General features: G+C 40.1%; 1 protein-coding gene across 1 annotated transcript in view; it reads left to right on the top strand.

Annotated features, from left to right (window-relative positions):
- LOC101689077 (centromere protein P) overlaps nt 1-18,664 on the top strand; it is a 227,042-nt gene that overhangs the window by 35,776 nt on the left and 172,602 nt on the right. The window contains exon 5 of the mRNA XM_004766150.3: nt 15,999-16,095. Coding sequence (XP_004766207.2) covers nt 15,999-16,095 — 97 coding nt within the window. The remainder of the gene's footprint in view (nt 1-15,998; nt 16,096-18,664) is intronic.

Raw genomic sequence — 18,664 nt, 5'->3', positions numbered from 1 at the left:
ACTAATGACTAATGCCACTGGATTAGGAAAGATATTTAATCACTGTGGAGCTCTTTTTTTAAATCTACAAAATGAACAAACTGGAAGAAATTATTTACAATGTTTTGCTCATTCCCAAAATTAAGGATAAAATTTTCTGAGAAATAGTAGAATTTACTTGAATTAGAACAATAGAGCTATTAGAAGAACATTCGTGATTTAGGTTTCCTTTATAACACAAATTGATTGCTGGTATTTGGAGACTGCCTCAGCAAAACTGGATCTACAAAACTCTATCCCCTCAGGGCCACCCACTGCATATGGAATTACTTCATCTGACAGATCGCTTATTGTCTGGTATTACTTGTAGCACAGATTCCTAAACTCCTTCGCTAAGTATACATGCCCACTACTATTTACAATATACTCAACTGATCTAGTTACAGAAATTCCTCAAGAATGAATTCTGTGTGTCAGATGCTGGGTTTTTGTTTTTTGTTTTGTTTTTCGGAAAAGCACTCTCTTTGGGGAAAGGAGGGAAAAAGTACAGAACATCATAAAAAGCCATAAATGGGAGGGGTTTGGAAAGAAGCTGCTCAGATTAGTCATTGTACAGGTACGCTGAATGAACAGGAATCATAGTTCAGTTACTCGTGGTGCTGAATTACACAGAAGCCCTCATGGAGTTGTCATTCTACGTTCTGATAGGCTCACTGAGACGAAATTCAGAGTGGCTTCACAGCGCCTTTTGTTGAGTGATCACGAGCTACTGCACATTGGTCACCTCTGTAGAGAAAGCACTATTGTATAACTCTAGATGCCATGAGGACCAGTTTGGTGAGGTCTCCCTGAGAAGCAGTCCCAGTGAGTTCATCCCTAGTTATGGGACCAAGAATGGAGGAAATAAACCTCACCACTGCTGTTAATATACACTGAGGTAGTCCTTTTGCTATGTACAGGAACCAACAGCTTACATTTGATATATACATCTGAGCTTCTGTGTACTGCATGGCTAATACAGAAAAGTTAAAAATAAGTGCATAGGAGCCTATTTTAATAGGTTGTTATCTGAGTATGGTAAGGCCAGCTGATCAAGAGATAGTTGCCATTGAAAAGATAGTTTGTGGGACACCTGGGTGGCTCAGTTGGTTAAGCATTTGCCTTTGGCTCAGGTCATGATCTTTTTTTTTTTTTTTTAAGATTTTATTTATTTATTTGACAGAGCTATATCACAAGTAGGCAGAGAGGCAGGCAGAGAGAGAGAGAGGAGGAAGCAGGCTCTGCTGAGCAGAGAGCCTGATGCGGGGCTCGATCCCAGGACCCTGAGATCATGTCAGGTCATGATCTTAAGGCCCTGGGATCAAGCCCACATCGGGCTCCTTCCTCAGCAGGGAGTCTGCTGCTTCCTCTCTTTCTGCCTGCTGCTCCCCTTGCTTGTGCTCTCTCTGTCAAATAAATAAAAATCTTAAAAAAAAAAAAAAGGAAAGAAAATATAGATAGTTTGTTACAGTTCCTAACAGCAGGAGCTCACCATGTTACTGGGGGCCACTGGGAGAAGCACTGACTGGCATGGGTCTGGAGGCAGAGGGAGAGGGGGATTATTATAGAGGTTTTTGAGGAAAGGAACAGGTGAGGCAAGGGGAGTAAGCTTAGGCTTGACTAGTTTGAATAATTTCAGGATGCTTTGGGGCACGGAGGTTGTCCTTGGTTGTCTAGTACCTGATCCTGGGTAATTAAGATAGGTGGATGGCAGCCAGAATTTTGGAAGCTTAATAAAGGAGATGATGGGTTGTGGGCTCTGGGCTCTGGACTGGTTGGAATGTGTTTGAAAAGCATGCTTGAGGCACCTGAGTGGCTCAGTTGGTTGGGTGGCTGACTCTTGGTTTCGGCTTGGGTCTTGATCTCAGGGTAGTGAGTTCAAGACCAGCATTGGGCTCCATGCTGAACACTGGTGTGGAGCCTACTTAAAAAAGAAAAGAGAACGGTTGCCTGGGTGGCTCAGTGGGTTAAACCTGTGTCTTTGGCTCAGGTCATGATCTCAGGGTCCTGGGATCCAGACCCGCACTGGGCTCTCTGCTCAGCAGGGAGCCTGCTTTCCACTCTCTCTCTGCCTGCCTCTCTGCCTACTTGTAATCTCTCCCTCTGCCAAATAAATAAATAAAATCTAAAAAATAAATAAATAAATAAATAAAAGGAAAAGAAAAGCATGCTCACAAGCAACCTTGTAACCTTGAGCGGGACAGTTCCTCCAGGGTCGGTAAGGCCCCGGATGTTAAAGCTTCAGAATACAGAAACCACATGGTCAATACAGAGCCCTTTTTGAGTCCTTTTTAAAATCCAGGGCATAGATGTCTATGAAACTCGTGGAGTAAGTACACTTGAAAATTCTGTCCTCCATAAAAGCAACAAGAAAACTGGCCAAAGGTGTCAGATTTTTCAGAACTTACGAAATGAACTGAAGTCTTCCAACAATCTAGGGAGCATTTATTTAGGAAAAACAGCAGAACATTGGTAAGTACTTTCTTCAGTGCTCTTTCCAGTTCTCCCTTACCAGCACCATGGTAGCCTGCGATTACAGTGCAGCCAGCAAGCCAGCAGCCACCAGGGGGAGCCGAATGGTTCAGATTCCTTCAGAAATTCCTTCCTGCTGAACTGTTAGGGCCCTGAAGGAGCTCACTTGCAAGGTTGCATTTACTGAACGTGAGGTAGAGCTTGTCCAGTGTGAAAGCGTTTTCTCTGGGAACATTTGTTGAAGCTACATGGGGACAATTTCTAAACTTCATGACTGCCTGAGGTGGTACATAACAGCTGGGGGAATTAATAGGTTAGATTCAAACCTTAAAAGGGAAAGCTGGAGAATGGGATTACCCTAAGGACTTGGAAAGCCCTGACACATTCCTGCGAATCTAGAAGGTCCATGTGTTGGGTCATCTTCATACTCAGGGGACATCTGAGATGGCCCTGACTACTGTTCTCACTCCTGGCTGAGGGTGAGATTCTGCTGAAGTGACAGGTGAAGGCCAAGGGAGTATTGTCGTTTGCCTCTCTGAGTGCCGAAGGTGTGCTCCAGCACACAGAGACCCCGTGACATGCAGGTTCTAGGCGTTTAGGTGAATCTTGGTCACATGTCAGCTAACTGAGTGGAGGCTTGTGTAGCCACACAGCAGACTATAAACTGTAGATTCGTTCAGGAAAGTCACTGAACAGACAAAAAGAGCAAAAAGCACAGCAAGCTTTGGAGAGAGGGGGAATCTGATTTCAGAATTACCACACTGTATTGTTTAAAATGTTCAGTTTTCAAAAAAAATTACAAGACATGCAAAACAAGAAAGTATGGCCTTTCTTATGGGGTAAAAAGCAACTAATCAATAGAAACTGTCCCTGAGGAAATTCAGTTGTTGGACTTGCCAGAGATTTTATTATTTATTTATTTATGTATTTTAAGGAGAGGGAGCATGAGTGGGGGCATGGGGGGTCGAGGGGCAGAGGGAGAGAAGATAATTTTTTTTTTAAAGATTTTATTTAATTTGACAGACAGAGATCACAAGTAGACAGAGAGGCAGGCAGAGAGAGAGAGAGAGAGAGAGAGAGAGAGGGAAGCAGGCTCCCTGCGGAGCAGAGAGCCCGATGCGGGGCTCGATCCCAGGACCCTGAGATCATGACCCGAGCCGAAGGCAGCAGCCCAACCCACTGAGCCACCCAGGCGCCCCGAGAAGATAACTTTTTAAAGATTTATTTATTTGGGAGGGGCTAGAGGGAGAGAAAAAGAATCCTAAGCCAACTCCCTGCTGAGCACAGAGCCAACCCGGGGCTCAATCCCAGGATCCCGAGATCATGACCCAGGTTGAAATCAGGAGTCTGATGCCCAGCCTGCTGAGGCACCCAGACATCCCTGGACTTACTTGCCAAGGACTTTATTTTTTTTTTAAAGATTTTATTTTAATTAATTAATTAATTAATTATTTAAATGATTTATTTATTTATTTATCTGACAGAGATCACAAGCAGGCAGAGAGGCAGGCAGAGAGAGAGGAGGAAGCAGGCTCCCTGCTGAGCAGAGAGCCCCATGCGGGACTCGATCCCAGGCCCCTGGGATCATGACCTGAGCCGAAGGTAGAGGCTTAACCCACTGAGCCACCCAGGCGCCGCTAAAGATTTTATTTATTTATTTGAGGCAGAATGAGTGAGAGAGAGCATGAGAGAGGAGAAGGTCAGTGGGAGAAGCCGACTCCCCAAGGAGTTGGGAGCCCAATGGGGAACTTGATCCTGGAAGTCTTGGATCATGACCTGAGCCGAAGGCAGTCGCTCAACCAACTGAGCCACCCAGGTGCCCCTGCCAATGACTTTAAATCAGCTATTTTAAATATGTTCAAGGAGCTAAAGGAAATTATGCGAATGTCGTCTCTGGTAACAAATTATCTTAATTTTCTTATGTGAGAATCTTTATTTCCAGTCTGAAAGATGATTTTCTCTGGATATAGAATTTTAGTTGGGCAATCCTTTCCTTTAAGCATGTGTGAAATGTAGTGCCACTTGTTACTGGCCCCTTTGGTTTTTGGTGAGAAATATAGTCTATTTTTTCTTCTTTGCTTTGTGTTTTTTTTTTTTAAAGATTTTATTTATTTATTTGACAGAGATTACATGTAGGCAGAGAGGCAGGCAGAGAGAGAGAGGAGGAAGGAGGCTTCCTGCTGAGCAGAGAGCCCGATGTGGGACTCGATCCCACGACCTTGGGATTATGACCTGAGCTGAAGGCAGTGGCTTAACCCACTGAGCCACCCAGGTGCCTGGCTTTGTTTCTAGTTTTCAGAAATTTGCTTGTCATTTGTCTGGGTTTAGACATCTGTATGACTCTGTAGGCATAGTTTTTGTTTTGTTTTGTTTTTTATCATATTTGGGAATTATTCACTCATTTCTAGCCCTAGGCACTTTTCCTTGTTCCTTCTGAGACTGATGACATGAAGGTTAAATCTTTTGTTATTATTTCACAATTTCCTGAAGAACTCTTCATTTCCCCCTCATGTATTCTCTGTTGATACTGGATAATTTCTGTTGCTTTATCTTTCAGCTCCCAGATTCTTTTCTCTTCCACCTCCTTCCTGCTATGGAACTAAGTTGGTGAGATTTGTATTTAAATTATTCTATTTTGGGGGCACCTGGGTGGCTCAGTAGATGAAGTATCTGCCTTCAGCTCAGGTCATGATCTCAAGGTCCTGGGATGGAGCCCCACATTGAGCTCACTGCTCATTGGGGAGCCTGCTTCTCTCTCTCCCTCTACCCCTCCCCCTCAACTTGTGTTCTCTCTCTCTCTCAAATAAATAAAATCTTTAAGAAAAAAAGTAAAAAGTAAATTATTGTATTTTTCAGGTTTAAATTATCCCCTTTTTTATCTGTTATTTCTTTGTTGATAATTTCTGTTTTTACATTTCTTTCAACAATGTTCATGATGGGTTGTTTCAGCAGTTTTTTGATTTTTATGTTGAATTTTAACAGTTGTTTATATAGAGCACCTTGGTGGCTCAGTTGGTTAAGTGTCTGCCTTCCGCTCGGATCATCATCCCAGGGTCCTAGGATAGAGTCCCACAGGGCTCCCTGCTTGGCAGGGAGTCTGTGGCTCCCTCTACCCCTCCCACTATTCATGCTCCCTCTCTCTCACAAAAATAAATAAATACAAAATCTTAAAGAAAAAAAAAAGAGTTGTTTATATATTCTGGGAGCCAGACACTTATCAGGTATATGTTTTCTGAATGCCACCACATAGTTTCTTTTTATTACCTTGATAAATAACTTTTGATGCACAAAAGGTTTGACTTTTATAAAGCTTACAGTATTTTTTATTTTGATATTCATCATTTTATCAGAGTTAAGAAATCATATTCAAACTCAAGGTCAGATATTTGCTTCTATACATTCTTTTGAGAATTTTGTAGGTTCTGTATTTAGTCCTTTGATCCATTTCGAGTTAATTTTTGCATATGATGTAAAAGGAAGGGTGCCACTTCATTCTTTTGCAGTTGAGTGTCCATTTGTGCCTGCATGTTTCTGAAGGAACTGTTCTTACCCCCATCGAATGGTCTTGGCACCCCATCAAATTGAACATGGGTCTTTGATTTTATTTCAGGGCTTAATATTATTCCAGTTATCCAAATATTTATGCTTTTATTCGTTTCATACTGTTTTGATTAGTGTTGATTTGTAGTATATTTTGAAATTGGGAAGTATGAGTCCTCCAGTTTTTTTTTCCTTCTTCAAGATTGTTTTGGATATTTAGTGTCTCTGAATATGAAATAAATATTCCATATGAATATTAAGCTTGGATTTTCTATTTGTGCAAAAAAAGGCCATTGGGATTTTTTTTTTAAATTTTTTTTTTAAAGAATTTATTTATTTATTTGACAGAGATCACAAGTAGGCAGAGAGGCAGGCAGAGAGAGAGAGGAGGAAGCAGGCTCCCCGCTGAGCAGAGAGCCCGATGCAGGACTCGATCCCAGGACCCTGGGATCATGACCTGAGCTGAAGGCAGTGGCTTAACCCACTGAGCCACCCAGGCGCCCCGGCCATTGGGATTTTGATAGGGATTGCATTGAACCTGTAGACCACTTCGAAGTGTATTTCTGTCTTAAGTGTTAAGTGTCCTGACCATCACAGATGTCTTCCCATTAATTTGGGCTTAATTTATTTTAAAAAAAAATATTTATTTATTTATTGAGAGAGAATGAGGGGGAGAAAGAGTGAGTGAGCATGTGTGTATACACAAGCAGGGGGAGGGGCAGTTTCAAGCGGACTTCAGGCTTACTTTAGAATCTTTCAGTAATGTTTTGTAGTTTTCAGTGCATAAGTTTGGGCTTCTTTGGGTAGATTTATTCCTATGTGTTTTATTCTTCTGGATAGTATTGTAAATTGAGTTGTTTTATTTTTACATGCTTCATCACTTGTAGAGAAATGTAAGTGATTACATTTGCCTGTATTCTTAAGGGTGTGAGTTCATAATTTTCTTCTCTTGAGATATCTTTGTCTGGCTTTTCTATCAGGATAGTGCTGGCCTCATTCTTTTTTTTTTTTCTTTACTTTTCTTTCAGAGTCTGAGAATGATTGATGTTAATTCTTCTGTGTGTGGGTTTTTTTGTTTGTTTGTTTTGTTTTTAGGTTTTATTTATTTGTTTGACAGAGATCACAAGTAGGCAGAGGGGCAGGCAGGGAGAAGAGGAAGCAGGCCCTCTGGGGAGCGAATAACCTGGTGTGGGGCTTGATCTCAGGACCACAACCTTAGCTGAAGGCAGAGGCCCCAACCCACTGAGCCACCCAGGCGGCCCTCTTCTTGAGTGTGTGAGAGAGTTCAGTAGTGAAACCATCTGGTCCTAGACATTCTTTGCTAGTAAACTTTAATTATTGATTCAGTCTCTTTACTTGTTATAAGTATATTCAGATTTTCTATTTCTTCTTGAGTCAATTTTTGTAGTTTGTATACTGTTAAGAATTTGCACATTCCATCCAGATTATTGAATTTGTTGCCATACATTGTTTAGGCATTCTCCTATAATCCTTTTTATTTCTGTAAGGTCATTGATCATATCCCTCACATTCATTTCTGATTTTAGTAATTTTGAATTGTCTTTTTTTCTTAGTCCACTTAGCTAAAAAGGTTATCTGTTTTGTTAATTTAAAAAAAACAAAACCCAAATTTTGGTTTTGTTTATTTTTCTGTTCTTGATTGCATTATATATATTTTAATCTTTACTATTTCTTTCCTTCTGCCAGCTTTGTGTTGAGTTTGCTCTTCTTTTCTCGTTCCCTAAGTATAAAGTGAGGTTATTGATGAGATTTTTCTTCTTCTTTTTTTTAAGATTCTATTTATTTGACAGAGAGATCACAAGTAGGCAAAGATAGAGAGGGGGGGAAGCAGGCTCCCTGCTGAGCAGAGAGGCCGAGGTGGGTCTTGATCCCAGGACCCTGAGATCATGACCTGAGCTGAAGGCAGACGTTTAACCCACTGAGCCACCCAGGTTTCCCTCTTCTTTTTTTTAAAAAAAGAGTTTTTGCATACCTTTGAAAATCAGTTGATATTATTTCACACTGGGTGTTTATTTTTTTCTTTGCACAGCTTTTGCTCTTTATGCGTTTTGCTAGATTGTGTTTTCATTTCATTTATGTCAAATTATATTCTAATTTCCGTTGTTATTCTTTGACCCACTGATTAAGAGTATTTCCACATATTAGTGAATTTTTCATTTTTCCCTATCAACTCCTAATTTTATGCTATTATGGTTGGAAAGATATTTTGTATAATTTTGTCTTCTAAAAGTATATCTGGGCTTGTTCTGTGACCAAACATAGGGTCTGTCCTGGAAAATGTTTCATGTGCACTTGAGAACAGTATGTATTATGCTGTTGTTGGGTGGCATGTTTTTTATGTCTATTGAGTCTAATGGTTTATACTGTTGTTTAGATCCTCTGTTTTCTTACTGATCTTCTGTGTAGTTGTATCTGTTATTATAAATAGAGCACTGAAATGTCCAACTGTTACTGAATTTATTTCTCCCTTGAATTCTATCAAATAATGCTTCATATATTTTGGGATCCTTTGTTAGGTGCATATATGTTTATAAGATATGTTGTATCTTTTTGGTGAGTTGACCCCTGTATCAGTATATAATGTAATCCTTTGCATCTTGTAACAATTTTTGATTTAAATTCTGTTTCATCTGGGGCGCTTGTGTGGCTCAGTTGGTTGGGTGACTGCCTTCAGCTTGGGTCATGATCCTGGGGTCCTAGGATCGAGTCCCGCATCGGGCTCCCTGCTCAGCAGAGAGTCTGCCTCTCCCACTGACCTCTCTCCTGTCATGCTCTCTCTCTCTCTCTCTCATTCTCTCTCTCAAATAAATAAATAAAATCTTAAAAAAAAAAAACTTTGTTTCATCTGATGATAGTGTAGCCACCCCAGCTCTCTTTTGGTTGTAATTTGCATGGAGTATCTTTTTCCAGTCTTTTATTTGTTAACCTCTATGTTTGTGTATATGTCTCTAAAGTAAGTTTCTTACGGACAGCACAGAGATGCATCAAATTTTAAAAAATTCATTCTGACAATTGGACTTTTGGTTGGGGAGTTTAATCCATTTACATTTAAAAGTAACTGCTAACAAGGAAGTACGTGCTTCTGTCATTTGCTTTTTGTTGTCTTTTTACCATGTCATTTTTATTCCTCCATTATTAAGTCCTTTTATGTTGAATTGATTTTCATAGTGCTCCATTTTGATTCCCTTTTCCCTTCTTATCTGTGTAGTTTTTAGTTGTCTTCGTGGCTCCCTTGAGGATTGCAATTAACATCTTAGGCTTATAACAACCTAGTATGAAATACTCTCAACTTACTTTCAAAGGTAGACAAAAGCTCTGTTTCCTTATATCTCTTTCCATTCTCTTTTATATTGTTATTATCATAGGTTACATTTTTATACATAGCATACTCATTAACAGATTTTACATTATTGCTCTATGCATTTGTTTTTAAATCATATAGGAGGGGCGCCTGGGTGGCTCAGTGGGTTAAGCCTCTACCTTCGTCTCAGGTCATGATCCCAGGGGCCTGGGATCGAGTCCCGCATGGGGCTCTCTGCTCAGCAGGGAGCCTGCTTCTCCTCATCTCTCTCTCTGTTCTGTCTCTCTGCCTATTTGTGATTTCTCTCTCTGTCAAATAAATAAATAAAATCTTTAAAACAAAATAAATCATATAGGAAAAAAAGAGGCATTATAAATCAAAAGAATAGTAGTATTGCCTTTGTTATTTATCTGTGTAACCAGTGCTCGTTATTTCTCCATAAGACTTTGAGTTACTCTACAGTATTCTCTCACTGTAGCCTAAAGGATTTCCTTAACATTTCTTTTTTTTTTTTTTTAAGATTTTATTTTTTTATTTATTTGTCAGGGAGAGAGAGAGAGAGCATGTGCACAAGCAGGCAGAGGCAGAGAGAGAAGTAGGCTCCTTTCTGAGCAAGGAGCCCTATGTGGGACTCGATCCCAGGAGCCCAGGATCATGACCTGAGCCGAAGTCAGTGGCTTAACCAACCAAGCCACCCAGGTGTCCCTTCCTTAACATTTCTTGTAGGTCAGGTATATTAATCATGAACTCCCTTGGCTTTTTAGTATCAGAATGTCTTGATTTATCCTTATTCTTTTTTTTTTTTTAAGATTTTATTTATTTATTTGACAGAGAGAGATCACAAGTAGGCAGAGAGGCAGGCAGAGAGAGGGAGGAAGCAGGCTCCCTGCTGAGCAGAGAGCCTGATGCGGGACTCGATCCCAGGACCCTGAGATCATGACCAAGGCAGCGGCTTAACCCACTAAGCCACCCAGGCGCCCCTATCCTTATTCTTAAAGGATAGTTTTGACATATAATTTTTGGTTAACTCTTTCTCTTTTAGCATGTTAATGTCTTTTCAGTGCCTTCTTGCTTCCATGGTTGTTGATGATAAATCAGTGAATAATTTTACTCATGATTCCTTATGTAATGAGTTGCTTTCTTGTCATTCTGTCTTTGGTGTTGACAGTTTGAGTACAACGTGCCTCCGTGTACATCTCTTTGAGTTTATCCTTATAGTTTGTGAGCTTCTCAGATATGCTAAAGTTTTCATCCAATTTGAAGAGGATTAGACCATTATTTCTTGAGAAACACTTTCAGCTTCTTTCTCCTGCAGCTCTCCTGTGACTCCAGCTGTGCAAGTGTTGGTACACTTGATGGTATCCTATAGTTTTTTAGACTCCATGTATTTTTCTTCATTCTTTTTCTTCCTGTTTTTTAGAGTGGATAATTTCACTCAGCCTATATGTTCATTTTTGCGTATTGTTCTGCCTGCTCACATCTGTCGAACACTTCAGTGACTTTTTCATTTCAAGTTTTATAATTTTTGGTTCCAAAATTTCTGTTTCCTTTTTCTAATGTGTCTTTATTAGTATTCCTTATCATACATATTATTTTCTTGGTATCTTTGAGTTCTTTGAACATATTTCAGACACACTGACTTCAAGTCTGTAGTAGTAGTTCCATTGTCTGTTTCCATGAGGACAGTTACTGTTAACCTTTTTCCTTCTTGTATCTGGGTCATTTTATATTTTTTCTTTGCATGCTTAATTTCTTGCGGTGGCTGTTGAGTATGGACATTTGGAATATTATGCACAAAAAGAAAAAACAACAAAAGCAAAAATATTTTATCTCTTGTCTCTGTGTTTTGGCTGCATATTGGACATTCCTTTTGCACTTAGCAAGGCCTTTCCGCACTGCCTTTGCCTCCCTGCCCTGCTTGCCTTTAGCCTAAACATCAGCCAGAGGTGAAAGTGTGTGGTCTTCTCAGGTCTTCTCTGAGCGTACTTCCTGCCCTATACATTCACATCGTTTTCCAGTTCCTTCTTATATGGACTCCTTTCAAATATTTTCTAAAGATTCTCACTCTATACCTTTTCCTCCCTTGGCTTTCAACATGTCTTGTTTTTTCTCGGAATTGTTATTTTGTGCCAGTTGGCACTGGCTTATTCATTTGACTCTCAGTATCTTTGAGAAATAACTTCTGCATAGTCATGTGTTCAAGAAAGTTATGAGTTACGTAGAAAACAGGCCCCTTCCATTAGTCCTCAGGGATCTTACAGACTAGATCAAAACAAATGGAGCTCAGTTGGGAACACAAGAGATACACAGTTCTTTGGGAACAAGATCCAGTCTACTGTGGTCAGGATGGGGTTCTACTGAGAAAGCAGAATGTGATCTTAAAGACCCACTGTGCTCAGGTGGTGGACATGGCTACAGAAGCTAAAAAACTACAACATTTTCCTTCTCTGCTCAGTGGCCTTTCTCCTGGTTATGTGTTGGCTGGGTTGCTGTAAACATTTTACTGGCTTCCCAATTTCCTATTAAGTGTGATTCTGACAGGCATGTGGTAGTTTTTGTTGTTTCTGAGGAAAGACTGTCCCCATAACCCCTACTTTGCCATTTTTGCAGTTGTCCTTGTCAACATGCTTTTATTCAAAAGCACATTCTGGGGGCGCCTGGGTGGCTCAGTGGGTTAAGCCGCTGCCTTCGGCTCAGGTCATGATCTCAGGGTCCTGGGATCGAGTCCCGCATCGGGCTCTCTGCTCAGCGGGAGCCTGCTTCCTCCTCTCTCTCTGCCTGCCTCTCTGCCTACTTGTGATCTCTCTCTGTAAAATAAATAAATAAAATCTTTAAAAAAAAACAAAAAAAAACCAAAAAAAAACCACAAAAGCACATTCTGGCTCACTTTTATGGGCTATAGTTTAAGGGGTGTTATAGTTTATGGGATGTATTTTGATTTGCCTTTCTCATCCACTGCACTGAGGCCACTCTGAATTCTGGACAGTATTCTACACCATAATTCAGTTCTTGATATTTTTGCTTTATTGTTTCTGTTCAGCTTTGTGTGAGGGCCACTTTGTTCAGGACTTCATACATAAATATAAAGGGATCCCTTTCCCAAATTCCTTCTCCCTGATTCTCCCCACTCTGTGCTTGGGGTCACTTCGTGCAGGAAGGAGAAAGTTGACAAAGCAGCTTCCTGTATTTGCAGGAGCCATTCTGGTGAAGAGTGGGAATGGCGCCGCCTCATGTCTCATTTTGCTTGGTGTTGGGTTGGGGCTAGTTGACAAAGCTCTTCCCGTAGTCTCCCAACAGCAGCAGGATTCCTGCTTCTTTGCTGCCTTTGCTTCCTGTCAGCACAGCCAGTTGCCTGGTTGGGAGGAAGAGGGCACAGCTCCTCTTGGGCATTAGGGTTCTGTTCTGCATGCCTTCCTCTTCAGCCGCTTCAAAAATTTTATTCCCTAATGTTTGAAAGCTTATGCTGCTAAGTAATAAATGACAGAGCAAACTTACAAACATTATGTTCATTGGATTAAATTGCATGATTTCAAACATTGTATTTTTTTTTTAAACTGATATTTAGTTGACATAAAACACTATCTTCATTTCAGGTGTACAGCATAATGATTCGGTATATGTATATATTGTAAAATGATCATTGCAAAAAGTGATGAACATCTATCACCATGTGTATTTACAGTTTTTTTTCTGAAGAGAACTTTTTTTTTTTTAAAGATTTTATTTATTTATTTGACAGACAGAGATCACAAGTAGGCAGAGAGGCAGGCAGAGAGGAGGAAGCAGGCTCCCCACAGAGCAGAGAGCCCGATGTGGGGCTCAATCCCAGGACCTGAGATCATGACCTGAGCCGAAGGCAGAGGCTTACCCCACTGAGCCACCCAGGTGCCCCCTGAAGAGAACTTTTAACGTTTATACTCTTAGCAACTTCCAAATATATAATAATGGCAATATTAACTGTAGTCACCATGCTGTATATTGGATCATCAAGGCTCGTTTTTTTTTTTTTTTTTAATGTATTTATTTGACAGAGAGAGAGAGATCACAATTAGGCAGAGAGGCAGGCAGAGGGAGAGGGGGAAGCAGGCTCCCTGCTGAGCAGAGAGCCCGATGATGCAGGCCTCGATCCCAGGACCCTGAGACCATGACCTGAATTGAAGGCAGAGGCTTAAGCCCCTGAGCCACTCAGGTGCCCCTCATTTATTTTATAACTGAAAGTTTTTACCTTTTGACCACCTTCACTCATTTGTCCACTCCCCACCCCTCCCCTCTGGCAACCACCGATCTATTCCATGAATCTGTGAATTTGTTTCTTTCAGATCTCACATGTAAGTGAAATCATATAGTATTTGTCTTTTACTGTGTGATTTATTTCCCTTGGCATAATGTCCTTAAGGATTGATCATGCTGTTGCAAATGACAGGGTTACCTTCTTATTTATGGCTGAATAATATTCCATCATGTTTAGATACCAGAATTTCTTTATCTCTCCTTTCATTGGTGGGCAGTTACATTGTTTCTGTGTCTTGGCTATTGTAAATAATGCTGCAGTGAACATGGAAGTGCAGCTAACTTTTTGAGTTAGTGTTTTCAGTTCTATTGGATAGATGCCCAGAAGTAGAATTGCTGGGTCACGTGGTAGTTCTAGTTTTAATTTTTTGAGGAACCTCTGTACTCTTTTACACAGTACACCAATTTATATTCCTATTAATTGCACCAGTTTGCATGCGCACCAACAGTGCGTGCAGGTTTCTTTTTCTCCACATCCTTGCCAACACCGGTTGGTTCTTGTTTTATACGAGCTGTTCTGATAGGTGTAAGGTGATCTCTTGTTGTGGTTTTGACTTCCATTTCTCCAGATGTGATGTTGAGCCTCTTTTTGTGTGTCTTCTCTGGAAAAATGTCTATTCAGGTCCTCTGTCCATTTTTTTTTTTTTTTTTTTTAAAGATTTTATTCATTTATTTGACAGAGAGAGATCACAAGTAGGCAGAGAAGCAGGCAGAGAGAGAGGAGGAAGCAGGCTCCCTGCTGAGCAGAGAGCCCGATGTGGGACTCGATCCCAGGACCCTGAGATCATGACCTGAGCCGAAGGCAGCGGCTTAATCCACTGAGCCACCCAGGCACCCCCTCTGTCCATTTTTTAATGTGATCATAGTTTCTTGCTATTGAGTTTTATGAGGGTGTGTGTGTGTGTGTGTGTGTGTGTAAAAAGGTGATTTAAAACATGGAGATAGGACCCATGGGTGGAAAGCTGCACTGGGATTGTGAGAAGCAATTCGAGTTTTATGAGTTCTCTATATATTTTGGTTATCTACCCCTAATCAGATAAATGATTTGCAATATTTTTTTCCCCAGTCATTTTCATTTTGTGGATGGTTTCCTTTGGTGTGCAGATGCCTTTTAGTTTGATGTGATCCCTTGTTTGTTTTTGGTTTTGCTGCCTTAGCTTTTGGTATTAAATCCGAAAATTCATTACCAAGAGCAGTGTACTTCCTCTTTCGTTTTATACAACCCCTGCTGGTTGGAGGGAATGATCTTTGCTTGGGACCTTTTTTGTCTGTTTTCTTTTTTTACTCCAACCTTTGGGAGTTCTGAGTCGCAGTGTGCTGTACCATCCAGACTGGGATCTATCTACAGGAGGCAAAAATAAACCCCGAGGAACTCATCACCCAATCCTCCCTTAATTCCTGAAGTTTTGTACCCATTCCTGCCTTCTCTTGTCCACGTTTCAGAGTCTTCCAGGATTTGCTTTGTGTATTATGTCCATGTTCTCACTTGGAATGTAGAGGTGGAGTGTGATTACTCCATGATGAGCAGTATGGGAACTCGACTCCCACGATCATTTAATGAAAGCCCGGTTAAGTGAATACACTCATCTTGCCTACAAGTTGCTTATTTTATGGGTATCAATATAACAATAGGTATAGCGTTAGGAGCATTAAGATCAATTCCATGAGAGCTCATAGGCAATAGGACAAAAATTATTTCTAGCCACTTTGGAATAGGTTGTGTGGTGTGGTGGTGAGGTCACTGTTCAGAGAATAATCTCTGACACCCCCCAGAATGTCCTGTAATTAGATCAGTCCTGACACTGCTCAGATTTAGTGCAGACCTGCAGGTTAAGGGCAAAGTCCTGAACAAGGTGACCCACTTCAGGTGCCATGTGATGAAACTCCTCCAGTCCCCCTGTCCTCGCTGGAGGTTTGGTTGGCCCAAAGTTCCAACCTGTTAAGCATGTGGTTAGTCTTTGTGGTGACCAGCCCCTATCCTTAGGCTATATAGGGGCCACCGTGTGTCACTTCATTAGCATAAGAGACACACACTGGTCACTTAGGAATTCCAAGGGTTTTTGAAGCGCTGTGCCAGAAATAGTTTTTATTATATGCCATGGTCATCAAATACAAATTCAAGGACAGATTGGTATTTGAGAGGTATGTTGTTTAGGATTTAAACATTTTAAGATGGGGCAAAGGGCAAATTAGCATTAGCAATCACACAGGGGCACGTACTCAGAATTGAGAATACAGAAGTGTATCAAGTACTTTTTTTAGCTTTAGGGTATATAAAAACCAGTACGATTAAAAATGCCAGGATGGGGCTCTCATTTATGACATTTATGAATCATAAAATCTTCTATTCCTACAGAGCAGAAGAAAGAAGAGATCTGCTGATGTTTTTCCGAAGCCTACACTTTTTTGTGGAGTGGTGTGAATATCGTAAGCGGACATTTGAACACTTCAAGGTAGGGTCTGAAGTTTTTAAAATTTAAACATATTCAAAAAGTCAGGCTGGTTTAAATTTAAACATATCTGAAAAGTGAAGCTGGTATTAATTTGGGGGTTTAATATAACTTTTTTTCCTCAAAGTTTTGAAACAATAGAAAATATTTTCGTTGGCTTCTGGAATTTGCAGTTATTTGGAATAAATGAGGAGGAATGCTTTTGTACAAACCAGTGAGTCGTTTGTATTAGGGGATATCTTGAAAGAGGTATAGTTATATTCTTATTTATTTTATTCACATTTTGAAAAATTAATCTGTTAGGGTTACTTGAAGTAAAATACAAATGCTAAAATGAGTGTTATCATAGTGGGCTTACCACCTAGCACTATAATCTTCAATTCCTAGTCATACTCTGTATTTTGAGTTTCTTAATTATCATCTATTTCAGTTTTAAGTATTAAAGCCTGATTCTGTTATAATAATGTTTCTTAAGTCTGATAACAGAAACATTCAAAGACTTCTTATTATTCTGTTTTCTGGCGTAACTAGAATTACATTGGGCTACGTTATAATCACTCATATTCTTTTTAGTTGGATGGTAGCAGTTTTGACAGCAGTGGTCCACACAAAATCCAGTTTTGAAAGAGTTGATATAGTATCTCAAAGGGCTAACCCCAGGTCCTGACTGTTGTTTTTCTGACTGGTACTAACTCTTGTTTGTTTGAACTTAATATTATTGTTATTATTACTGCTATCACTACTGCCGTTATTATTTGCATTCTGTTTGGTTGAGTTAATAAAATTTGTCAGACGTAGAACTTTCCTTACAATGAAACATGCCTGTACCTGTCCTGTGGCTCCTGGAGGAGTTCTCTTACTGTTGCTCACTGACATGTGCTCTTGCACCAGAACAGTGAAAGGGCTTTGCGTCACAACTGGTAAAATACAGTCATGATCGGGAGTATGCGGGCAGTTGTGGCAAAACTCCATCGAACATGGAGGTTTACTGATACATTTGGGTAGGTTGTGGGAATTCCGAGTTCTAGTCCTATTTCCGAAGTTGATTTGCCCCTAGGTGCTTTCAAGGTGGGCGTAGAAGTATAATTGGTGTGTTTATCCCGTAGAGGATTGAGTACTTCCCTGAGCTGGTCATGCTGTTATGCAGCCATCACTGATACTCATCTCCAGAACTTGGTTACATCTCAAACTGCAACTGTTCCCATTAAATATTAACTTCTCATAACCTCCTTCCCCAGCTCTTGGGGATCACCATTCTATTTTCGGTTTCTATGAATTTCTAGATATCTCATTAAAGCAGAATCATAAAACCAAAGTTTTTTGTTTGGTTTATTTCACTTAGCATAATATTCTCAAGGTGTTGCACAGTGAAGAATTGCCTTCCTTTTAAAGGCTGGATGATATTCCATTGAATGGGTTGCCTTCATTTTGTTTATCCATTCATCTGTTGATGGATACTTGCTTTGTTTCCATCTTTTGACTGTTGTGAACAATGCTTCTACGGACATTGGTGTACAAATACCTGTTCAAGCCCCTGCTTTCAGTTCTAGTACATATATACTTGTAAATGGAGTCATTGGGTCCTACAGTATTTCTGTCCAATTTTGTGAAGCACCCCATATTCTCTTCCACAGTGGGTATACTGTTTTACATTCCCAACAGCAATGCCACATCTCCCAATTTCTCCACATGATTGCCAACTTCTGGGGTCTTTTTTTGTTTTGATTTTTTTCCATTTTATCTATTTTTTTTTTTTTTATCTTGGATCATAGCCAATCTAATGGGTGTGAAGTAGTATTTTCATTGTGGTTTTGATTTGCATTTACCTAAAGATTAGTGATGTTGAACATCTTTTCGTGTACATATTGGCCATTCGTGTATCTTCTTTGCAGAGATGTCTATTTAAATCCTTTGCCCATTTTTGAATTGGGTTGTTTGTTTTTAATCTTTTTTTTTTTTTAAAGATTCTATTTATTTAGTTGACAGATCACAAGTAGGCAGAGAGGTAGCCAGAGAAAGGAAGGGAAGCAGGCTCTCTGCTGAGCAGAGAGCCCAACGAGGGGCTCGATTCCAGGACCCTGGAATCATGACCTGAGCCTAAGGCAGAGGCTTTAACCCAATGAGCCACCCAGGCACCCCTAGATATTAATCTTTTATCAAATATATAATTGGCAAATATTCCCCCCATTTTTTGGCTTGTCTTTTCATTTGTTTGATAGTGTCCTTTGATGCGCAGAAGTTTTTACCTTCAGCAACATCCATTTTATCTATTTTGTTGTTGTCTGTGCTTTTGATGTCATATCCAAGAAATCATTGTCAAATCCAATGTCATAAAGATTTTCCTCTTTTTTTCCCACTAAGAGTTTCATAGTTAAATTTAGGTGTCTGATCCAACTTGAGTTAACTTTTGCATACACTGTAAGTGAAGTTAAGTGAAGGGTCCATCTATATTCTTTTGCATGTGGATATACAGTTTTCCAAGGTCTTGGGCACCTTTGTTGAAAATAATTTGACTGTCTATGCAAAGGTTTGTTTCTAGGTTCCGTGCACTCTTCTGTTGTTACATATGTTC

This window comes from Mustela putorius, unplaced genomic scaffold (genome assembly GCF_011764305.1).
Source record: "Mustela putorius furo isolate JIRA1106 unplaced genomic scaffold, ASM1176430v1.1 tig00003854_pilon_pilon_pilon, whole genome shotgun sequence".
NCBI lineage: Eukaryota > Metazoa > Chordata > Mammalia > Carnivora > Mustelidae > Mustela > Mustela putorius.
The sequence above is the reverse complement of the archived record's forward strand: the minus strand, read 5'-3'. Positions and strand labels throughout refer to the sequence as shown.